At 46.5% G+C, this 24,130-nt stretch overlaps 1 protein-coding gene across 8 annotated transcripts in view; it reads left to right on the forward strand.

Annotated features, from left to right (window-relative positions):
• The window catches only part of NCOR1 (nuclear receptor corepressor 1), a 109,253-nt gene that overhangs the window by 32,562 nt on the left and 52,561 nt on the right, over positions 1-24,130 (forward strand). For 5 of the 8 annotated variants that reach the window (XM_061605353.1, XM_061605352.1, XM_061605356.1 and 2 more), the window contains exons 7-16: positions 2,178-2,234; positions 2,652-2,704; positions 3,284-3,350; positions 4,746-4,918; positions 5,898-5,988; positions 8,838-9,016; positions 10,204-10,258; positions 12,063-12,215; positions 20,997-21,127; positions 21,342-21,559. In XM_061605353.1, coding sequence (XP_061461337.1) covers positions 2,178-2,234; positions 2,652-2,704; positions 3,284-3,350; positions 4,746-4,918; positions 5,898-5,988; positions 8,838-9,016; positions 10,204-10,258; positions 12,063-12,215; positions 20,997-21,127; positions 21,342-21,559 — 1,177 coding nt within the window. The remainder of the gene's footprint in view (positions 1-2,177; positions 2,235-2,651; positions 2,705-3,283; positions 3,351-4,745; positions 4,919-5,897; positions 5,989-8,837; positions 9,017-10,203; positions 10,259-12,062; positions 12,216-20,996; positions 21,128-21,341; positions 21,560-24,130) is intronic. The other 3 variants (XM_061605358.1, XM_061605359.1, XM_061605357.1) reach the window with 2 other exon arrangements.

The following is a 24,130-nucleotide window of genomic DNA, read 5'->3' on the forward strand; positions in this document are numbered from 1 at the left end:
GTCCTGCGCGTGGAACCGGTAGCATTTCAGAGAAAGCCACTTTGGAGGTCCTGGCTTTCAGCATCCTACCTAGCAACCTAAATTTTGCTTCCAGGACCTCACAGCTGCATTTCCCCATGTCGTTGGTGCCAACGTGCACCACAACCACTGACTCCTTCCCAGCACTGTCTACCAAACTATCTAAACGACGGGCGATATCCGCAACCTTCGCACCAGGCAGGCAAAACACCTTGCGGTCTACACGCCCATCACACACCCCACTGTCTATGTTCCTAATGATCGAATCACCCACTACAAGGATCCCTCCAGCCCCTGGAGATATATCCTCGGCACGAGAGGATAGCTGCTCATCCCCCAAGGAATGGGTCCCTTCTAAGGGATCGTTTCCCTCTTCCTCAGCTGGATGCTCTCCTTCCCCGAGACCATCGTTGTCCATGATAGCAGGAGAGCTATCATCGTTGGAGTGGGACACAGCTATAACGTCCCTGAAGGCCTCCTCCACACACCTCTCTGCCTCTCTCAGCTTTTCCAGGTCCGCCACCTTGGCCTCAAGGAAATGAAGTCGTTCCCGGAGAGCCAGGAGCTCATTGCACCGAGAGCACACCCACGACTTCTGTCCAACAGGCAGATAGTCGTACATGCTGCAGGCGGTGCAAAACACTGGAAAGCCCCCACACCCCTGCTGGCTTCTTACCTGCATAGTTTTGTTTAAGGTTTATGACGTCAATGGGTTGGAGACTGCGGTTTAGTTGAGGTCAGGGAACAGACGGGCAGAGTGGGGGGCCCTGGCCTCCTCGCCCTGCTGCCGAACTCGCTCTGCTGCTTAACTCGCCTTGATGCTTTGTTATCTGGGGCTCCCTCTAGCTCGTGGAGCAGGCTCCCTCGCTAGGGTGCTCTGACTTTATATGTGTGGCTGGTTCCTCCCAGCTACTGCTGCCAGCCAATGATGTGTTACTTGAGGCTGATGGCTCAACTATCAGCTGGGGTTTAACTCTAGGATTATCTCAGGCTTCCTTCCTTTGAAGGCAGGAAGACAGGCTTCCTTCCTGAGCGAGGGGCGGGGCTGTTTAAGCTTTTGGCTGCTTTTAATCTAATCAAGGGGCTGCGCCTTCCAGGCAAGTCTTTTGTGTTTGTTGTTTTCCCACCTAGAACAGCCTGACCTTTCTTTAACCTAGGGAAACAGAGCTTGTGGTTGTGTTTCAGGAAGGCTGAAGCTGCCCTTTTTAGCAAGGACTGAGCTGACTCTCTCCCTGTATGTGTCGGTGGAGTTTCCTTTTCCCCCTTCTCTCCGACTGGAATTTAGCCTTGTTTACAGTGTCCCCTGAAGCTTTCCTGCTAGGGTGGTGTTGAAAACTAGCTTTCTATGGGCTTCCTTCTCCTAGGATCTGTCTCCTAAGATATAGGTTCTGTCAGGATTTGGCTCCTAGCTCAGGGTGACCTTAGGCTGCCCTTATTACTTATTGCTCTGAGCTGTTTTACTTCAATTAAATAATGGAATAAATGGGAGCTACTTACCCTCTTTTCGCTCTGCTGCTTAACTTGCCTTGACGCTTTGTCAGCTGGGGCCTTGACGCTTTGTCAGCTGGGGCTCCCTCTAGCTCGTGGAGCAGCTCAGTCTATGTTGGGGCTGGAAGTTCAGCTGATCTCAGTGGATCTCAGTGATCTCAGTGGATCTCAGCTGATCTCAGTGGAGGGCTCTCTTTTGGCCGGAACGTGAGGCCTTAAAACCCGGGGGGCCCCCCCAGAGCTGTTTGGAGACCGTACCGCTGGGTCTGGGTGCGAGTTTCCAAACCATCAGGCCTGAGAGACTTTTCACCCCTCTCATCCTTTTTGAGTAGAAGCCTGTGGGTGGGTGGGGAGGGAGAGTCTTCCATCTTGGTTGTAAAGACTGGGAGATGGGAGGGGCAGGGAAAGAGCATGAAAGAAAAGAAAAGAAATAGGGCCCCCTTCCAGGCCAGAAATGGAACTTGGGGTAGAATGTTCTCTGTAACTGCCCCAACATTGGAGCTGTGAGCTGGAATTAAGGGGCAGATGGCAGGAAGAAACCTTTATATTGTATTGTTTGATGATTTACGTGCGTGGGTACCTGTGCACGCACTCTTCTGATTCTCCGGACAAGCGAACGATGCCTCTCTTCCCCCTCCCTCCCTCCCTCCCCCCCTCCCCGGTTTTTGTAGAAGAAAGCTGAAGAAGCTCACAAGATCTTTGAAGGCCTCGGCCCCAAAGTTGAACTGGTGAGCAACCCTGTAACTTGTTTGTGTGTGTGTGAGATTTGCTTTTAATTCTTCTAATGCAGGAAGTGCGGGGGGAGGGAGGACCCTGCAGCTCTCCTAGATGATGTTGCATCCCCATACCCACCACCCAGGCGGAGTCCAGCAACATCTGGGCAAGACCATAAAATCATCACCCCTGCCTTAAAGGGTTGTGAAATTCCTTTAAAGGCAACGAGGAGACTGGGCCGGTCTGGCCTAACAATCTGGGGATGTTCTTCGTTGCAGCGGCTCTGTGTCTGTTGCACGCCAGGGGCGATGCGTAAACGAAACTCTGTGTGACGTTTGCTTGAAAGCTTTCCCAATGGTTTGGGAGCGACCTGTTCTGAAGAACCTTCTATAAATCTCCTTGTCTTCCCCCCCCCACACCCTGTACTGCAGCCACTGTACAACCAGCCATCGGACACAAAAGTGTACCATGAAAACATCAAAACGTAAGTGCCTTGTATTTCCCTCCATCCCCCCCTTGAAGGCAGTGATGGCCACCAACTTGGATCCTTTAAAGAGGATCAGGCTATTGATGGCCACTAACCATGATGGCTATGTTCTCCCTCTATTTTCGGAGGCAGTAAATGTCTCTGAGCGCCAGTTGCTGGGAAGTACCGGTGGGGAGAGTGGCTTTTGTTGTTGTTGTTGTTGGCATTGGCACTTATTATCTGCCCTTTACCCAAGGATTCCGTTTTTAAAATACAGCATTAAAAACAACCAAAACCCACAAAATAGTGTGGGTCCTAAAAATATACATCTCAGGTGTCAAAGGCTAGGATAAAAAGGTGCATCATGCCCTACTTGTGGGCTTCCCATTAAGGCATCTGGCTAGGCATGGTGAGAACAGGGTGCCGGCCTAGAAGGGGCGTTGATGTCCTTAAGGCTATCTACAGGCCACGATGGCTGTGTTCTCTCTCCAGTGCCAGAGGTGGCAGACCTCTGAATACCAGTTGGATGCTGTACGAGGTAGGTCATTGGCCAGATCCCGCAGGGCGCTTCTGATGTTCTGATATTCTTTTGCCTAGGAACCAAGTCATGAGAAAAAAGCTGATCCTCTTTTTTAAGAGAAGGAATCACGCCAGGAAACAGCGGGTACGGGTTTGTTTCTGTTTCTTTGTATATAAATTCTTGAGAATGGCCGGTAGCTTGTGTTGGCACGAGATGCCTCTTTCCCCCTCTTAATATGCATCAAAAATATGGCACAACGTGACGTCATTCATATTTTTAAAAAAAAATATTTACCATATATTTATATACCGCTTATACTAGGGGAAAAGGCTTCTGTTTACAATAGGCAGTTTAAAAATGTCACTAAAAATACCAGTGAAAAACAAACATTAAAATAAAGTGACATTAAGAAATAATAATGAACATATAAAATAAAAATCGGTAATGATAAAACACTTATTTAAAACCGCGTATCAAGGCCATATGCTAAAGTTGCATACTAGGGTAGTCTGGGTGGAACAAAAAAGGTTTTAGCAGGGGCTGGAAACAATACAGCGAAGGTGCCTGCCTGGTATCAATGGGCAGAGAGTTCCAAAGAGTAGATGCTGCCATACTAAAGGACCAATTTCTTGCAAGGATGGAATGAACACTTCGTGGCACTTATAAAAGTGCCATTTATAAAGTTACGAGGGTGTCTGTTTCGGTGCTTAAAGTTATCCTTTCTGGCAGGGGGTAGATAGATTATAAGACTGACCTGGCTTGAGGTTGCTTTACGTCCTACTGAGGGGCCATTGTTTTAGTGTCAGGGCTCCTGCAGAAGGTCCCTGACATTGCCAGGTAGGCCTGGGAATGCCCCGTGCCTGAAATCCTGGAGAGCTGCTGTGAGTCAGTGCAGACCAGGGCTACGCTCCCATCAGTCTCAGTAAACACGATCCGTGGTCAGGGATGATGGGAGTTCTAGCCCAACAAGATCTGGAGGGCACCACATTGGCTACCCTGGATGTAGACGATGGCCTGATGGGCTTGATTTTGTATAAAGGCAGCTTCATATGTGGCAGTGGCTCTTCAGGGTCTGGGTCAAAAGAGGCCCTTTCGCTATCACCTCTCTGATCCATTTTAACTGAAGGTGCCAAGGACTGAACAACGGGCCTTCAATCTTTAAAGCAGATACTAGCAGTGAGTTATGGTTCGTCTTCAAGAACACATATAAGCTTGTATCGAGGGATGCGGAAGGAATTAATTTGGCTAGCTGTCGTTTACGCTAGCTGTCGTTTACGCTAGCTGTCGTTTACGCTAGCTGTCGTTTACGCTAGCTGTCGTTTACGCTAGCTGTCGTTTACGCTAGCTGTCGTTTACGCTAGCTGTCGTTTACGCTAGCTGTGGTTTAGTGTTACGAGCAAATGTTCTGTTCAAGCTGCATCTTCCTGTTTTGTGTCACATGCTGATTTTCCAGCGTTGCATGTAGAAGCGTGTGTATGTGAGAGAGAGCTTTCTTCATCTCATCAACTTTTTTGGGGGTCTGGGTGGGCGATTAACCAGGAACAGAAGATCTGTCAGCGTTACGATCAGCTCATGGAAGCCTGGGAGAAGAAAGTGGACCGGATAGAGAACAACCCTCGCAGGAAGGCAAAAGAGAGCAAGACACGAGAATACTACGAGAAGCAGTTCCCGGAGATCCGGAAGCAGAGAGAGCAGCAAGAGAGGTTTCAAAGGTAAATGTCCCTCAGTCAAAACTGGGGGGGTCGTTGCTGCTGTGACGACATTTCTATCCCACCCTTTCCTCCAAGGAGCTCAAGGTCTCCTCCTCCATTTTGTCCTCACACGACCCTGTGAGGTAGGCTAGGCTGAGAGAGACAGTGACTGGCGTAAGGTCACCCAGCAAGCTTCGTGGCCGAGCGGGGATTTGAACCCTGGTCTCCCAGGGCCTAGTCCAACACTGGCTCTCTTCATTGGGAATGGGGGCGGCTGCAGAATTGCCTCTTCTTTTAAGGCATTTTTATTTCAATCAACTTATTTTTTTTATTAATTGCTGTCCGTTGCTGATGTGTCGACTGCACATTTTATTATTTTTTAAAAAAATAATTACATGTATCAAATATATAAAATACTTCATAATTTGTATTTATTTGTGATTGCATTGATATCCCACCTTTCCTCCAAGGAGCAATGGTTCTGCCTGCTCCCCATTTTATATTCACAACAAACCTGTTAGGTAGATTGTGCTGAGAGTTGGTGATTCACCCTCTCCGGTTGGCAAAGGCTGATCTGGTCCGTCTCCTCTGAATAGCAGGGTGGCTGTAATTGGAATTCTTTATAACGGTTGGGGGTTTCCCTTACGCTCTTCTTTTAAAAGCCACCTTCAGCAAGTGGCTGCCTCGTGTCATGCGGGGGTGTGAATTTCACATGTTGATCCTCTGATATGCAAAGGCCCTTCCCTTTTTTGGGGTGGGGGGGGTTCCTGTCTTGCACCTCCTGCTGATGTGGTGGTCCTGGCATTACGTATAAGAGAGCGTTTAAAAAGGTCTCCCTTGCACCTTTGTCAGCCAGTGCGCATGTTGCCCTGGAGGTTCCCTCCCACCCTGAAAGAAACCAGCCAGGCAGGCCACTCTGAAAACTGGTTCTCTTTTCTCATAAAAATGTTGTTTTGTCTCCCAATCTTGGTTTCTTTTGATGTCGTCATTGCATCCCTAGGGTCGGTCAGCGAGGGACCGGCCTTTCGGCGACCATTGCTCGGAGCGAGCACGAAATCTCGGAGATCATCGACGGGCTGTCAGAACAGGAGGTGAGAGAGGGCTGGGCCGTCAGTTTAAGCTCTGCCTGGAAATTTAGGGGCTAGGGGAGGATGCAGTCATCTTGCATGAGTCCCCTGCAAGGTATTTCTGTCCGGGATGTGGCACATCTGTGGACCTCCAGATGTTGGTGGGCTACAATTCTCTTGATTTACATAGCGTCTTACCTGTGCCTGACACTAGGGTTGCTGTTTGGGATTGGTTGCTGGGCTCTAAAGCCCTGAATCTTTTTTTTTTGGGGGGGGGGGGATTTCTTAAAACGTTGGAGGGTGTGGGGGAGGGGAAGCCGGGCTACATTTTCAGCTTGGCATCATGGATCATTGACGGTTTATTTTCACTTTTTCCCCCTCTTCTGTCTTTTAAACAAAAAGTAAGGACAAAATAATTGTTTAGCATCTGCTAGCCAGTGTGGTGTAGTGGTTAGGGTGCTGGACTATGACCCAGGAGACCAGGGTTTGAATCCCCACACAGCCATGAAGCTCACTGGGTGACCTTGGGCCAGTCACTGCTTTTCAGCCTCAGAGGAAGGCTATGGTAAACCACCTCTGAATACCGCTTACCATGAAAACCCTGTTCATAGGGTCGCCAGAAGTTGGGATTGACTTGAAGGCAGTCCATTTCCATTTTCTTCTGCCTCTATTCTCCCCCTCGCCCTTAAAAAAATTACTCCTTGATGTAACATCATTCCAGGGCATTCCAGTTCTTATTCCTTACCTTAATTTAGCCAGTCTCCCATAATAATCTTTAATATGTCAACATAGTCCTTATACTAATTGTTTCTTTTTTCTTATGACCAACAGTCTGTCATTCATAGCTTTACGAATTGTGCATTTACTGAGTCTGTATTTCACCCAGCAGTTTTCATGGTCTAATTGTACCTTCCTCTTTTGCCGTTCCAACATAACTTTTCAACAAATCTGCTATCACCTGATAGGGAAGGACTTGAAAGAAGACAAAGAGAACTCTGTGTGTGCGCGCATGCCCAGTAGGGATGGGCAAATCAGTGTATTTCCAGTCTATATTTAAACAAATATTGCATCCCACTCTTCAAACAAATTAACAACAAAATCTCCCATAGCAATTCAATAAAAGTTTATAGAACATAGAGCTGGAAGGGACTTTAGGAGTCGTGTAGTCTTACCCTGTGATTCATGCAGGAATCTTGCAGCTATTGCATCTCTGATAGTCATCCAACCCCCCCTTTTTTCTCTTTTATAAAGAAACTCACACAAAGATGCTTGCTTGGATCGCCCCTTTTTATGCTGCCCTGTTGAACAGGATGTTGTAGTTACGTTTCCTGCAAAACTGGGGGAAGTGGTTGGTTTTATTTTTTAGGGTTTTTTTAAGAGGAAAAATGGTTGGCAGGACCTGGGCATATCTGGAATCCGTGTCCAGTAATCCCAGGATTGTCATTATTGTTATTAAATTTATATCCTGCCCTTCCTCCCAAAAGGAGCGTATGGTGGCAAACAGGCAATAAACACTAAAAACATCCTTAAAAACAAAACATTTAAAAACAATTCCAATGCAGACACAGACTAGGATAAGGTCTCTACTTAAAAGGCTTGTTGAAAGAGGAAGGCCTTCAATAGGCGCTGAAAAGACAACAGATGGCGCCTGTCTAATATTTAAGGGAAGGGAATTCCAAAGGGTCGCTGCCATCACACTAAAGGCCCACTTCCTATGTTGTGCAGAGTGGACTTCCTAATAAGATGGGTATTAAAGGGAAAGCATTCTGGACAAATTCAGAGCGGTGTTTTTTTTTTTAAATGACATTTTTATCTTCCAAGGTTAGTCCTGGCATCAAAGCAGGTTTGGTAAGGGAGTTTGTTCCCAACTTGTCCCTCTGCTTGTCCCTCAAGACACCTTGAGTCTCCAGTATAATTTACTTTGATTAGTCTGAGCTATTCACATCCCAACCGTCCTCCATGGACCTCCTTCCGATAACCTATCAATGGCTACTATTTATTTAGTTGACAGAATTTATATTCTGCTTGATTGTAACCCCCCCCCCCCCAACTCTAAGCAGTTTACTAGCCGTGATGGCTATTTTCTAGCTCCACTGTTGGAGGCAGTGTACCTCTTGAGGTTCTGGGAATCTCAAGTGGGCGAATGCCATTGTATTCATGCCCTGCTCAGGATGGAGTGAGAACAGAGTGCTGGACCAGGTGGGGTCCCCCTTTGGCCTGATCCGACAGAGCTTATGTAAGATAGGTGAGGCAGAGGGGTGGATATTGGACTGGCCCAGGCCAATGCAGCGAGCCTTATGGCTGAAACATGCTTGTGTGTGAACCTGGATTTGCATCTTGTCGTTTTAAATCCAGCATGCTGTGAATGTAAGATGTTGCTTTTAAGATGTTTTGTTTTAATATGTTCGAAAGTCTTTTGTTTTTAAGAAGCTAGTGTTCCTGTTTGCTGCCCTGGGCTTCTTCTGGGAGGAAGGGTGGGTTATTAAATAAATAAATAAACAAACAAACAAACAAAAATGTGCCAGAAAGTGTGCCTTTTATAGGCCTGATCTCATGCCATGTCTGGCACAGCATGTTTCCCTGTCCTAATGTGGGTTTTTTAAAAACATCATTGGCAAAACCTTTAATTTGTTTGCAGTGGAGTGTAGCTTTTTGTGACAGAGCGCCACCGTCTTTCCTGTTCCAAGAAGTGCCGCTGGGACTGGATAGGGATGCCATTTCCAAAGAGAATTGTCATTTTAATGAATGAATGCTGGGCTGTAACCACAAGTGCTAGCCCTTTTAAAAAAAAAAGTTTCTGGCTCTGCGTTGGCCGACTTGGGGGCCTAACTGTACTTTTTAAAACGAGCCTCTCTTTTCCTCCGGGGTTGCAGAATAACGAAAAGCAAATGCGGCAGCTCTCGGTCATTCCTCCCATGATGTTTGACGCGGAACAGAGGCGCGTGAAGTTCATCAACATGAATGGGCTGATGGAAGACCCCATGAAGGTCTACAAGGACAGGCAGTTCATGAACGTCTGGACCGACCACGAGAAGGAGATCTTTAAAGAAAAGTACTTTGATTTTTGTTACTTTGTTTGGAATTTGTGTCTTGCAAGAGAAATATCAGTTGCCTGGTGCCTGCGGTCCCGGATCTGTTGCTGGACTACAGCTGCCATCGTCCCGGACTGTTGACCCTGGTGGGTGGGGCACTGGATATCAAGTGTTTCAAACCATGATGATCTGGGTTGTTCTGAAGCTGGTAACTGTAATAGGATAGTAGAGTTGGAAGGGGCCTTTAAGGCCATTGAGTCTAACCCCCTCCTCAGTGCAGGAATCCAAGTTAAATCCATGTTGGCTGTAAACCATCTTTGTGCAGAGGCAAAAAAGTCATTCGTATCTCAGCTTTTTAAACCTTATTCGTCTTGATTATTGATAATACGAATAAAATTATTCATTATTACTTCAGATTTAGCAGTTGGGGATGTGTATATCTTGTATGAGAGCCAGTGTGGCGTAGTGGTTAAGAAGTTGGACTACGACCTGGGAGACCAGAGTTCGAATCCCCACACAGCCATGAAGCTCCCTGGGTGACCTTGGGCCAGTCACTGCCTCTCAGCCTCAGAGGGAGGCATGGGAAACCTCCTCTGAATACCGCTTGCCACAAAAACCGTATTCGTAGGTCGCCATAAGTCGGGATCGACTTGAAGGCAGTCCATTTCCATTTCATATCTTGTATGGGTTAGTACTAGATACTGAAAATGCTCACCTTTATTTGACAAAATAAAAAATAAACATGGAATTCAAGTTTCTCCCCCTAATAGCTTTGAATATAGACTTGCAGATCATGTAAGTGATGCCTGGGACATAGGAATCTGCCTTATACTGAGTCAAACCATCAGTCCATCTAGCTCAATATGCTCTGAAATTACTGGCAGCAGTTTTCAGGCAAGTGTCTTTCTCAGCCATTCGGGAGATGTGAGAGGATCCTGTCACTGAGCTATGGCCCTTCCCTTTGTAAAATCCCAGAAGCCAGCAGGGTGGCGAGCCAAGTTCCTTGCAATTGGGGCCAGGGGAGAGGCTATGAATATTTTGGAGCCCTCCTTTCTAATATTTAAATTTGTCTTTAAGCAGGTTGCCAAAAAGGTCAGAGCAAAGCACAGCCCTGGTAATTATTAGGGTTTTAGTTTTGGATATCAAAAGGTGATATTGTAGCCTAGCTAGCAGAACATGATGTTTTCTCTCTGTTCTTTCAAATCAGGTTTGTCCAGCACCCTAAGAACTTTGGCTTAATTGCATCCTACTTAGAAAGAAAGGTAAGAGCTGTTTTTTGGGGGGAAGGCAGAGTGACTGAAGGGTGGTTGTTGTTAACGATCATGATTGTTGATTGATTGATTTATATACCACTTAATTCCCAGGATGGCTTTTAAGCATTTACAAGTATAAAACCAGCTACAGACTATGCACATTTAAAATACACGATAAAACAATTTCATCAGAACATTAAAATAAGCATGCACAATAAAAACAAGTCCATTACAGCGTGCAACTGCAAAACAAAAGTTAACTCAGCAATTGAAACAATTAAAGCAGGAGGATCGAGCCAGGAGATTTGGGGAATGCTTGTCGAAACAGGTGTGTCTTCAAGAGCCAGTGGAATGCCAATACCGATGGGGCCTCTTGCAGGGAGAGCGTTCCACAGCGCTGGTGCCACCAGTGAAAAAGCCCACCTCTGCTACCATAAAGTTTGTTTGTTTGTTTATTTATCATTTTATTTATTTTAGGCTTTTCCACCCTCCCACTCTAATTTATTTATGCACCAGCACTGGCTCATGTCCGCACTCCTCAGCCAATAGATAGGTGCCTGTCCTCAAAGAGCTGACACTCTAATTTTTGCAAATGCCTTATTGTGTATACGCTGTTACATCTGAATTGCACCCTCATCTCAAACCAATAGATCTTGATGTGTCAGACTGAAAACAAGCCTCATACCCTATGCTCTTCCTTTTCTCCTCTTTGCAGTGTTTCTGAGAAACTGTAGTTTAAGAAATTGCATTGTGGGGCGCCAGAGGGGAGAGCCCCTGAGCACAGTGCTTATTCTCTGTCTGATAAACCATGATTTGTTCCGGGAGTGGAGCACCTGTGGCCCTCCAGACGTTGTTGGACAGCGACTCCCGTCAGCCCTAGCCAGCGTGGCCGGTGCTCAGAAAAGTTGGGAGTTGTGGTTCAACCATGTCTGGAGGGCCACAGGGTTCCCATTCCTGGTTTAGTTGGACAGGGATTGTTGCGTGTGCTATTATTTGCTAACCATTACTCTCAGTATTGCCTTGACACGGTTGTGGTGCAAGAGACTCTGTATCCCTTTCATGACCTGACACCCCCTCCAGTAATTCCCCCTGCCCCCAGCCAGGAAGAGGCATCTTCTCATATGCTGAGGCTGCCATAGTCAAACCAAGGAGTAACCACCACATCTTATGTCTATTACAATGTTTTGACCCTACTGCATCTGTCCTCTTGATAAAGAGTCTGGTGAAGAATAATGGGGAATAAATGGACAAGAAGGAACCTCCCTTTTGGCTCCCTAAATGCACCCCATTTAGTTGGGGGGGGAAATCAATTTAGAGAAGTGCGAGTGTCTGTGTTCATGCGTAACACTAAACTATGGGTTATTTTCAACCGTGGTTTGTCCGCGAGTCATCTCACAGTCGAGCAACAAGCCACCGTTTACTTCTCCAAGGCATGATCTGTTTTCCAGGTGCTCTTGCCTCTGTAGCTTGGCAAGCATCTTGGGTGGGGTGGTCAGACAAACTATGGTTAGGCAAGGCTGTTGGGTGTGAACAAAGCACCAAGCCATAGTTAAAAGTGAAAAGTTGGTTCATAAGCCAACAACGAACTGTGGTTTGATGTGAAATTAAGCCATGGTTAGGCTGCTAGGCTGCGTCTGCGCATTCAAACAAACCGCTGTTTGGCTAAAGAAACCAGGGCTTAGCGTTATGTGTGACCCGGGCCAGTGTAATACTCTCACTTCCAAGCCAACGACTTTATTATTAACGGAGACATTTGAATGGTAAACCTCACTTAGGGTTTTCAAAGTAAGTAAATCTTTTCACTAATTTTCAGAATGTTCCAGACTGTGTTTTGTATTACTATTTAACCAAGAAAAATGAAAACTACAAGGCCCTTGTGCGAAGGAACTATGGCAAGCGGCGAGGAAGGAACCAGGTGCGTTGCGTTGAGTGTTGCGAGCCGCTGGTTTTCTCACGACTGAAAAAGGCAATTTTAACATTATTATTATTATTATTATTATTTACAAAAAAAATGTATTATATGTAAAGTTTTGTGGGTCGCAGTTTTTAAACCAGCTCTATCTCTCCTTTAAATCTTCACCAGAGATGGCTGTGGAGACCTTGTCCAAGTGCCTGGAATCTGTGAGTGGGTGGATGGGAAGGAACAGACTGAAGCTCAATCCTGATAAGACCGAGGTGCTACTTGTGGGGGACAGGGGGAGGTTGAGTAATGTTGACCTGAAGCTTAATGGGGTAAGTTTACCCCTGAAAGATCAGGTCCGCAGCCTCGGGGTGGTTCTTGATTCCAGGCTGTCCATGGAGGCTCAGATTTCGGCAGTGAGCCGGGCAGCTTGGTACCAATTACATCTCATACGGAGGCTGCAACCCTACCTCCCTGCTCATCAGCTCCCACTGGTGGTACACGCCCTGGTCACCTCTCGATTAGGCTATTATTTGTTATTATTTATTTATTAAATTTATATCCCGCCTTATGGCCAAAAGGCCCTCAAGGCGGCTTACGAAAACACGAATATAACACATCATAAAGCATAAATACAATAATGCAATTCTCAAAATTAAGTAACAAATAACATTATTAAAAGAAAAGAAAAAACATTTAAATGTGTCACAATAAGAGAGCCAAACACTTTATAAAAAGGCCTAGATAAAAATCTTCAATTTCCCAGCAAATAAGTAGCATTTTTATTTTTAACATGTAAATATACACAGTATATCAGTAGCCAAACAATAATAATAAACAACAAACTAATGAGAACATCTCAATAAATATACAATTAAACAATCCCCACACACTTCACAACAGTGTTTAACAAAAATATGCTATAGTCCAAATAACAGCAAAAATGAATCTCCAAAATTAAATCTTGACCCCCAAAACAACTAAAAAACAACTAACCCCAGTAGTCTATAGACATCCCGAGACTACTGCAATGCGCTCTACGTGGGGTTACCCTTGAAAACGGTCCGGAAACTACAACTGGTGCAGAATGCGGCGGCGCAGTTGCTTACAAACAGCCGCCGCCGTGATCACATCACGCCAGTATTATTTCACCTACATTGGCTTCCAGTTGTTTTCCGGGCCCAATTCAAGGTGTTGGTATTAACCTTTAAATCCCTATACGGTCTCGGCCCAGTTTACCTGAAGGAGCGCCTCCAGTACCACAAATTAAGCCGCCCAACCAGATCAGCCACACAGGGCCTTCTCTCAGTCCCACCAACGAAAACAGCTAGGTTGGTAGGGACTAGAGAGAGGGCATTTTCAGTGGTGGCCCCCACTCTCTGGAACTCCCTCCCATTCGATCTTCGCCATGCCCCTTCCCTGGATACATTCCTCCGGGCCTTAAAAACTTGGCTCTTTGGACAGGCCTCTAGGATTTCCGGGGAGGGCTAACTTTTTTGGGATACTTATTATCTATCGATTGCCCTAACTGATCTCATGCTGCTGTGATTAATGACTTCATTGTATTTTATCTGTATTGTATTGTATTTTACTGAATTTTAGTTTGTACGTCGCCTAGAGTGGCTTCGGCCAGATAGGCGACACAAAAATTAAATTTTATTCTTCTTATTATTATTCCCCCTCGCCCCTAACTTCGCTGATATGCCTTGGTTCTTGGGGCTGTTGTCTGTCAGATTGGTCGATGTGCCTGGGGTGCGCATGTGTCTCTGTTTGACTTCCCCAGTAGTGTGCTCTTTGGTTCTCCTGCTAAGTGAGCCCCTCATGGCTTGCGGTCTGGATGATGTCGGGGTGGTTTGGAGAGCATGGGGTTGGAGCAGATGGCCTCTTGGTTCCTTTCCGCGTTTGGGAAGGCTAAGGATCTTGAGAACAAGGGAAAGGGGAGGGGGAAACGGAGGAGACGCAAAACCTGTCCATAGGAATCTGAGTCAGACCATTGGTCTGTCTATCTCAGGACTGTCTGTGCTGATTGGCAGCCGCTGTCCATGTGGTCTCTCCCAGCCCTACCTGGAGATGCGAGGGGCTGAACCTGAGATCTTCTGTATGTCCAGTGACCCTTCGCTAAGGGCAGAAAGGGGAGAGCAGGGCAGACTGCATTAGCCTCACCCCCTCTGTCGGGGTAGGGAGAAGGAATGTTGTTTTGGATCCAAGGTGTTGACACGTAGAAAATCTGTGTTTTGCGGGAGGAGGAGGGCAGGGAAATCTTCAAATTGCTGTTGATCAATTGTTGGGGTTTTTTTGGTAGTGTGTTTAGGAACGATTGCTTGGGCTTCTTATTTTTCTGCAGTGTTCACCGCTCTAGAGCATTCAGAGAAAATTGTTGTGTAAATACAAGCCTGCTCCTTACTGGAGACCAAGAGAGGAGACCCAGAGAAGGGCTGGCTTGATGCTTAATGGCAGGTGTCACCTGGTTGAGCAGGCACGTTTGGCCTCCGTTCAGAAGAGTCTTTGGAGCGTCCCCACTTAATTTGTACGTGGGGGGAATCTCAGGCCTGGAGGACAAATGTGGCCCTCCAGATCTCTTGACCTGGCCCTTGGGAACTCTCCCCAGGCCACGCCCTCTTTCCCCAGCCCTCCTTTGCACCCTCATTAAATGTTTTAGTCTGACTGGAATTGCATACATGAATGCATATATGCACATGCCGCTGGGGAAAGGCGACATAATTTCAGGAACTGCATATGCAGGTGACATCAAATACAGTAATTAACATGGGGAAAATTAAATGTGAAATAAACTGTATTAAAACTAGGTAAAGGGGCTATGTTGTTTTGTGGGACCCGCCTCCCTTGCCGGATTTACACTGTTCTGTTCCATTTGGAAAGGTTTTAGGGGGTTTGTTTATATTTATTTGCATATTTATAATCTGTATTTTATAAAAAATAATAAGGTGATATACAATGTATAAAAATAAAATCAGCGCAAAGCATTCATAAACGCATCAATAAATAAATGGTTAAGAAGATAAAATTCCTTTTGCAAAGGCCTTTCTAAACAATATAGTTTTTATCTGAAAGAAGGGAGGGATGGTTCCTGCTAAGCCTCTCCTGGCAGGGAGTTCCACAGGGCAGGCCCTGCCACACCAAAGCCTCGGTCCCTAGGTTGGACCAACCGAACCTCCGGGGCCACGTGGGGGAACCATCAGAAGTGCCCCATCAGAGGATCTCAGCGATCGAGGTGGAGCATAAGGAATCAGGTGATCCTTAAGGTGCTTTGGGCCTAAGTTGTTCAGGGCTTTGGATTAACACAAGAACCTTGAACTTGGCCCAGTAGCCAACCAGCACCCAGCACAGATCTCTCAGCAGCAGAGTAGTGTGTTGCCAGTCATCTGCTCCTGTGAGCAGTCTGGACGTTGCATTCTGCAGTAGCCACAGCTTCCGGGCCAGGTACAAAGGCAGCCCCACAAAAACTGTGTTACAGTAACCAAGTCTTGAGGTTACTAATGCATGAACCAATGTGGTGAGGCTGTCGCGGTCCAGGACTGGTTGCAGCTGGCATACCAGCCAGAGCTGGTAAAGAGCACTCCTGGTCACAGAGGTCACTGAGGTTTTTAAAACTGTTAACGGTTTTATCTGTTTTTATAATCGTAAATCCTATGGTTGCAACCCACCCGGGGACCTTATGGTGAAGGGCGGGTAAGAAATCTTAGAAATAAAACAAAACCTTGCATGCAAGATTTACAATATGCAAACGGTGCAGTATGCAAGATTAAAATGAACTGCAACTAACCGTTGTTGCGTCTGGCGTTCGCCCCAGCTGATCAGCACCTGGAGTCGCCAACCACTTATACTAAAATTTTAAAAGGGCAAATGGGTCCCAGCCTGCAGATGTAAAAAGGCAAAAACGGATTTAAAATGCCCCTCTCCCTTTTTGGGGGACTGGGTGGGGCATGTGGGGGATGCACGTCTGCTGCTTGGTTGTCCGTCAGAAGGCCAGGCTGGTAGCGAGGACTGTTCTCCTCCAGCCCTGGTTTAACGCAGTCTGCACAAGCCGCTGTCCCTCGTGGATCAGCCCTGCACGTCTCTCTTGCGGCAGGTGGTGCAGCCGGGCGATCTGACGAGGCAGAAATGCCCGGGTGCTTCTGTGGCAGCCAATCAAGCGTCTGCCGCTCAGCAGAGAGGATTACCTCGGGTGACCCCGGCGAGATTACGCCCTCTCGCATGTGCAACGAGCCAGCCAGCTCTCTTCCCTTGGCTGGAATCAAAAAGTTGGCTGGGTCAGGCAGTTCTCTTCTAAGAGGGCTGGGGGACTTTCCCCCTCTTCCCCTGGTCCTTTTGAGCCTTAAAAACGTTTATTTCCCCCCCCCTTAAACCCACACGTACACACAGCAGCCTCCCCAGCCTGCTCCCCGCAACTGCTGTGGATAGTAAAAGAGTTTTGTTTTTTAAAAGCAAGTGCCGATATGCAGGTACGTCGATCAGGGAGGCTTCAGCCGATTGAAGGTTTGTCTTTCCAAAACTTGCCTTTTTTTTCTTGTTGGCTTCTGCTGTTGTGCGTTCGGTCTGCCTGATAAACCGGCTCTTCATCTCATTATCCGATTTGTTTTAAAACGGGAAATGTTTAAAATTAGGAAGCAAATGATTGGCTCTGTCTGCCTTTTTGTGGGGGGGGGCGGAGAGAAGGGACTTCCTCTCTTCCCCCTCCAACTTTGCAAAGTTAACCCTTTGCATCTAAGGTTCTGGCAACTTTCTGGGCGGGTTGGGGGAGATGGTGGAGGACCTCCCCCCTTTTTAAACCTTGGCACACTCCACATCTTGTTAAAATAATATTTGGAATAACCAGCTAATGTCGGTGTTCACCTCTAAATGCTTCAGAGCATGTCTGTGTGTTTTTAAAAAAGAGTGACGTTTCTAGTTTTAAAGTGTTTGAAAAGTAATCCCCTTTTCTCCCCCAAAATCCCTTTTGCTTGTTTTTGTAGTGCCTTCCCGTCTTCCTCCTTCATAATTATCATCAAGATAATCTATTGCTAAGGGAGATTATATTGGGAATTATTAAAGTGCCTGGTTGTCTTGTATGGGTTTTTTTTAACAATTTTTTAAAAACTTTTTAAAAAAACTATCCCTGTTGAATAAAAAGCCAGGAAAACACACCAGTTAATATCATTTATTTATTTTATCAAAGTATTTATCTACAGCCCACTCATAAAATATCTGGGCAGTGTACATATATATAAACATTTTAAAAAAGAAACCCATACATATTAAGTACAGAGTGAACTTTAAAATGACTGTGGTTGCTCGAGGAAAAACTGAAACAACTGCATAGGACGGTCGGCATGAAAAATATGCAGTTGATGCACTCTTTGGTTGGTGCTTCCTTTAATTGGGGCTGCCCCACCCTGCATTTTTGGCGCGTGGGTGGAAATGTCAAATCTTGTCCTCATTTTCTTCAACCCCCCCCCCCCCAAGCAATCACGGTAAATAAAATGAGGATCTGCTCTGCCATGATACTTTTCACCTCCTTGCTCCCTGCAGCAAGACTGGTGGATCATGTCCCATGCATTTGATCTGCCCCCCCCCCCCCGGGCGTGCCATCCTTAAGGTTGCCAAGATCACTTCCCCTCCGCCTCCCCCCCCCCCCCCGTTGAGGCTGCCTCTGCCTATTTTAACCACCTGCCTTGTTGATTTGGAGACTCCCAGCGAGCTCTGAATCTCTACTCCACAACAAAAAGGAACGTTCTGTCTTGTCCTCCCGCGCCCCCCACCTCCCCGGGCTACACTTGCAAAGCAAGATGCTTTTTGCTAGAGTTTGCTTCTCTCGTAAATTTAGTAAACACTCCTCTTTCTGCTCACTCTCGCACAAGCTGACATCTCTCTCTCTCTCTCTCTCTGTGTGTGTGTGTGTGTGTGTGTGTGTGTGTGTGTGTTCCTCAGCTCATTTGGGGGCAGCTTGTGATTATTTGCATTGGCAAGCCCTTTAGGTTACTCTAAACAAACTGGGCGGCCAAGGATGTTCTTCGGGTCTTCCAGTGGACCGGAAATACAATCCAACCCTCTGCCCCCTGCCGCACTCTGGAGCCTATTAATATATATATATTCCTTGGGTACTTTAGAAACTGAACCAGGGCATTTTGAAAGGAATTGTTACTGGGTGTGCTTTTTTTTTTCATTCAGGTGGCTTGCACGTGGAAGCTCCCTACCACGTACAAGCCCAGACATTTGGAGTGCGGCAAAAGTGTTTCAAACTAAAAAAAAAAAAAAAAGGGAGTGACTACGGCCTTGCAAATGCATTTATGCGAATTACTAGCATAGCAAAATTCTTACTAGCATCCCCACCCACTCGTGAACCCGTAATGATGATGATAATAAATCTAATTTCAGAACCTAGAAAAATTGGTTAAAAACACAAATGTTCTGGCATGGGGATTATTTTCAGTTTTGTTTTGCAGTAACTTGAGGAAGGTACAGTATTTAAAAAAATGCTGGAAAGCACACAGTAAAAACGAAAAACACTGAATTCTGTAATGCCTGAACTTTTAAGATTTTTCTGGGATTAGACAAGACTGAAAATAAAAGGTTTATTGTTTTGTTTTTATGTTTTGTAATAAAAGAGCATTACTTAGAATCCAGCCTGAATTTGTGTTCTTGGTTCATTGATTACATTTTATGTGTCCGTTTGCGTCCGCTGGGTGTCCAAAAGCTAGTACTGGGTGCCCCTTTGGACACACAACTGTTACTTTAAAAATGCCTTGATCTGAAAAGCTGACACAGGAACTGCGTCTCTCTCTCTCTCTCTCTCTCTCTCTCTCTCTCTCTCTGTGTGTGTGTGTGTGTGTGTGTGTGTGTGTGTGTTTTAAGGGTCATTTAGCTTGGAATGAGTCCTCTTGTCCTCTGGTTTTGTCAAGCAATTTAATCTCAACACGTTTCATATCCTATCCTTCCTTCAAAGGTGATCAGGGAAGTATAAACTGAGGCTGCCTCATTTCCTCCCCTTCTCTTCCCCCCCCCGACAACCTAGTGAGGTTACGTTAGGCTGACAGATGATGCCCAGCCCAAAATTCATCCCACGGTTGAACAGGGGGAAAGGTAGGATGCTGGCTTATAACTGAGTCAGACCCAATGGCCCATCTAGCTGAGTACTGTGTCCACTCCAGTGGCTACCAAGCTCCACCCACCCGACCACTTGAAAATTGCTAAGAATCTTGGCGGAGCACTTAAATGAATTGTCTGCCTGTTGTAGCAATTGTAAGGCGCGGGGCTAGGTGATGTGTGATTTTTTTAAATTGTATATTTATTTGTTAGATGCATGTTGCTTGACACCCGAAGGTCCCCAAGCGACTTACACAATGTTAAAACGAAAACAAGTCAAACACAATAGAAGAACATAACAATAAGCAACAACAAAACAATAGCAATAGCACCCCCCTCACGCAGCCCCAGGAAGGTTTGGCGGCGTGTTATATAGAAAACATCATTTCGATCTAGCAAAAGCCTGTGAGAAAAGGCCCGTCTTTAACTGGCGCCAAAAAGCCGTCGATGAAGGCGCCAGGCGGACCTCCCTGAGGAGCATATTCCACAGATGGGGAGCCACCACTGAAAAGGCCATCTCCTTTGTCACCACCCTCAGAAGGGGGACCTGCAGAAGGGCCTCAGAGGGAGATCGAAGGGGCCTGGGTAGCTTCATATCGGGAGAGGAGTTACTTCTTACATTGCATTTTGCATTCAAATGGTCATACCCATAAAGTATAATAAGAAATAAAAAGAAGCTATAAAATAACAGTTAAAAATTAATATGGGTATTTAATGCAGGCATGCTGAGGACCACCTGGACGACGCTTGCGGCCACTGGTGGTCCACGGACCACCACTTGGGAACTCCTGGTCTGCAGCGGCTCTTCCAGGTTCCAGGCAGGGAGTCTCTCCCAGCCCTGACTGGAGATGCTGTTAGGGATTGACCCTGGGACCTACGTCATGCCGGGCAGGCGCTCTGACACTGAGCTGTGGGTGAGCTTGGAAGCTCTTCTGGTTGGAGTCTGAGCCTCTATCCCAGGGACAGGGACCTCCTGGCCCTCCAGGTCTTGCTGCGCTTGGACTCCCTTCAGCTCCAGCCAGCAGCAGTGTGGGTCTGTTTAGTAGTTGGCAGGTGAAGAAACAGCTATGAGAGTTACCATTAGCTCCATTGCTGTTAATGCTTTTTTTGTGGGGGTGGGCACGGAGGGGAACCTGGAAGCCAAAATTCAGCCCCCTGTGTGTAGGTAGCCAGTTGCCTGATCACCTAGGGTGAGTAAGAATCACCTCTAGGCGACCAGGCAAGGAAACCCTTTGTAAATTTGCAGGAGGGTTGCTTCATTTCCCTTCCAGGCTGAGGACATGGCCCTAGCTGGGCATCCAATGTCTGTAGGGGTGATTCAAATTGCTTGCAGTGACGCTACTTGCAAGTCTTCATAGCATGGGAGTATTTCATTTATTTATTGTATTGTATTTATTTATTGCATTTATATACTGCCCCATAGCCAAAGCTCTCTGGGCAGTTTACAACAATTAAAAACACATGCTAAAATGCCTGGGAGAAGAGGAAAGTCTTGACCTGGCGCCGGAAAGATAACAGTGTTGGCACCAGGTGCACCTCGTCACAGGGATCGTTCCATGATCTCAATTTTTTTTCTTTTCTGCCCGAAATGTCTGGTGTTAAGCATCACGTATGGTTGCATCTTAGATTTGGGGGTGCAGGAGAAGGATCCCCCTCCCCTAGATTTTCGCACGAGATCTTCTGATCCCATGGTCCGCCGTGGTCCTGTTGTGTAATTGGTCCGCCGTGGTCCTGTTGTGTAATTCAGATGTTTTTCCATTTCAGCAACAAATCACGCGCCCTTCCCAAGAAGAAAAAGTTGAGGAAAAAATAGAGGAGGAGAAGGCCGAGAAATCAGAGAAAAGAGAAGAAGAGAAAAGAGATGACGAGGAGAAAGACGAGAAGGAAGACTCCAAGTGAGCATAGCAGGGTCGTTGTTGGTGGGGGTGGGGCCTGTCTCTCCCTCTCAATATTTGCTTTAGTGCAGCTTTTAAATTTGTTGAGCAACCCCCACCGACAAAACGGCAGCGGCCTGGAAGCGCCGTTCATACCTCTCACCTTCTTGGGGGCCGTCAGTCTTCCGCGCCCTCGCTTTCTGGCTTCATTCCGTCCTGCTCGTCTTTTCCTCAGAGAGAATATCAAGGAGAAGGACAAGATTGAAGTTGTTCCTGAGGAGCCTGAGGAGAGGGAGCAGGCGGCCCCGCGGGGCCGGAAGACCGCCAACAGCCAGGGGCGCCGGAAGGGGCGGATCACCAGATCGATGACGAGCGAAGCGGCTGCGGCCAATGCTGCTGCTGCCGCGGCGGCCGAGGAGCCCCCGCCCCCACTGCCACCCCCTCCTGAACCTTGTGAGTAGTCCCCCGAAACTCCTAGGCCAGCGGGAAGGCTCAAGTGTGTGCCGACAAATGCCTCCCTCTCCCTTCTGCCACCCGTTGTCATTTGCGTCTCGTTCAAGGATGTCGAGCTTTGGAGCAACTGTTGTGCCCGCGGAAGGCTCCATGTTCAATCCCCGGTGTCTGCAGGTAGGGTTGGGAAAGACATCCTCCCCTCCTCCAATCTGGAATAACAGAGAGCAGCTGGCAGTCAGGGTAGGCAGTCTGGAGCTACTGTATATGGATGAAAGGTCTGAATGAGTTAAAAGTTGCTTTCCTATGCATTTGGGAAAATAGGAAGGCAGCTAGAGGGGCAATACGTCGCCGGTAGAGCATGTGATTTTTGTGTATTTATTTATTTATTATTTAATTTATATCCCGCCCTTCCTCCCAGCAGGAGCCCAGGGCAGTAAACAAAAGCAGTAAAAACACTTTAAAACATCATAAAAACAGGCCTTAAAATACATTAAAACGAAACAACTTTAAAAACATTCTTTGAAAAAGCTTTAAAAACATCTTAAATAAAAAGGGTTAAAAAAACATATTGTTTAGGGCAAAAAAAGTTTTAAAAAAAGCATTAAAAGCAATTCCAGCACAGACTGGGATAGGTCTTAACGTAAAAGGCTTGTTGAAAGAGGAAAGTCTTCAATAGGTGCTGAAAAGATAGTAGATGGTGCTCAAACCCTGGCAGTGCCGGCCGCTTGATAAAGGACCATCAGGCCCAGCTAGCTTGGCGGGCGGTCAGGTCTAGTATCACCTGGAAGGCCAGAGCTTTCCCATCCCCAGATTCAACTGATGTAAATAATACTTCCTTTCAGCCTTTCCCCAAGCTGGTGCCCTCTAGTTGTTTTGGAACAGGGAAAGCAGTTCCGGAAAAAATCCAAGTTGTTGTTTCAAAGAAAAAACAGTGACACCACCTTTTCTATCCTGCCTTTCTAACAATAAAGTCCGCAAGGCAGCTAACAAAGCCAGAAATGACACCGGAAGCTGCTTCTGCTGAACCAGACCCATGGGCATCCTAGCCCAGTAGTGTCTGCTCTGACTGGCAGCCTCTCTCCCAAGGTCCCAATTGTAGGAGTCTTCCCAGTCATTTGCAACCTGGTCCTTGAAACTGGAGGTGCTGGGGATTGAACTGGGGCCCTTCTGCACCCAAAGCTCTACCACTGAGTTGTAGCACTTTCCCTAAAAATAAAGCAAGATTCCAGTCCTCATGGTTCTGAATAAAGGGGTGAGTTAAATAGGAACATAGAATGCTGCCATATGCCAAGCCAGACCTTTGGTCCATCCAGCTCAGTATTGTCTACACTGACTGGCAGTGTCTGTCTGCGGTTTCAGGCAGGGAGTCTTTCCCATTTCTATGCTGGGGAGTGAACCTGGGGGCCTTCTGCATGCAGAGCAGGTGCTCTACCCACTGAGCTATGGTCCCTCCCTCGGCATCAGAGGAAGCTGCCTTAATATCAGGTCAAAATCTTTGTCTGCCTGTCCCTGTCCCATCTGCTCTGGCTGGCAGCTGCTCTCTAGGATCTCAGGTGGAGAAGCTCTTTCCTGATCCCTTTTTTAACTGGAGCTGCCGGGATTCGAACCGGGGACCTTTTGCATGCAAAACAAATGCTCTAAACACTGTTACACGATATGCCTCTCTCATAATATTATAATTAATGCATTGTTGTTTCAACATTAATTCAGTGTTAATAATGTGATGATAAGTCAAGAGGATTATCCATAGCCCTAAAATGTAAGATAAGAAAAAGCAGAACCAGGGATAGACCTTCAGGTGGCAACAGATGAAAAATAGTTTAAATTTTTCCCCACCTCCAAGCGCTTCCCATAAAAGTGACCTGTAAGAGCTTCTTTTGTGGGTGAGGACTGTCTTGTCCTAGATTGAAGAACGGGAGGTGAATAAAACAAGCAAATGAGGTCAGTCCGTCTGCGGAGATGGTGCACTTGTGGCATTGATGTATTTTAAGATATTCAATGAACGTTTTGCTCTTCGCAGTAGTCTCAGGTCTGTTGACTCCAATCTGGTGGCCCCCGTAGGGAATAAAATGGCTGAAAAGCATCTATTTCCCTTAAATAAAAGAACAATGCAGTAACCCAGTTATGCCGTGCAAATGTCTATGAAGGAATGAAGAAGAATCCAGATCATTGACAGTACTGAAAATCAAGTCAATGATACATCTGTAATCAATTTGTAGAATCTCGTCTCCTTAGTTCAGCGCTATATATGCCTTAAGTATGTTGGCGTATATGTAAATGAATAAATACATAGACACATATGTGTGTGTATATGAACTAGGGGCTGCACTCTTGCTCGCTTTGCCGCAAGCACTGCCTTCCCACTCCCTCCCTTTACCCCTTGCTGACACCACCCAGCCCCTCCCTTTATGCCTACCCGTCTCAGCTCTCAGAAGTCTGTTGTAGTGTAGTTCACAGCACCAGCTGTTGGCAGCCAAGTGAACTGCTGCATGGTGACATTCTTATGTAAATATAGAATAGGATATAGCCTGATCCAGCAGCCAGGCTCTTAAATTCTTATGGATATGCGGT

Source organism: Rhineura floridana, chromosome 21 (genome assembly GCF_030035675.1).
Source record: "Rhineura floridana isolate rRhiFlo1 chromosome 21, rRhiFlo1.hap2, whole genome shotgun sequence".
In the NCBI taxonomy this organism is placed as follows: Eukaryota; Metazoa; Chordata; class Lepidosauria; order Squamata; family Rhineuridae; genus Rhineura; species Rhineura floridana.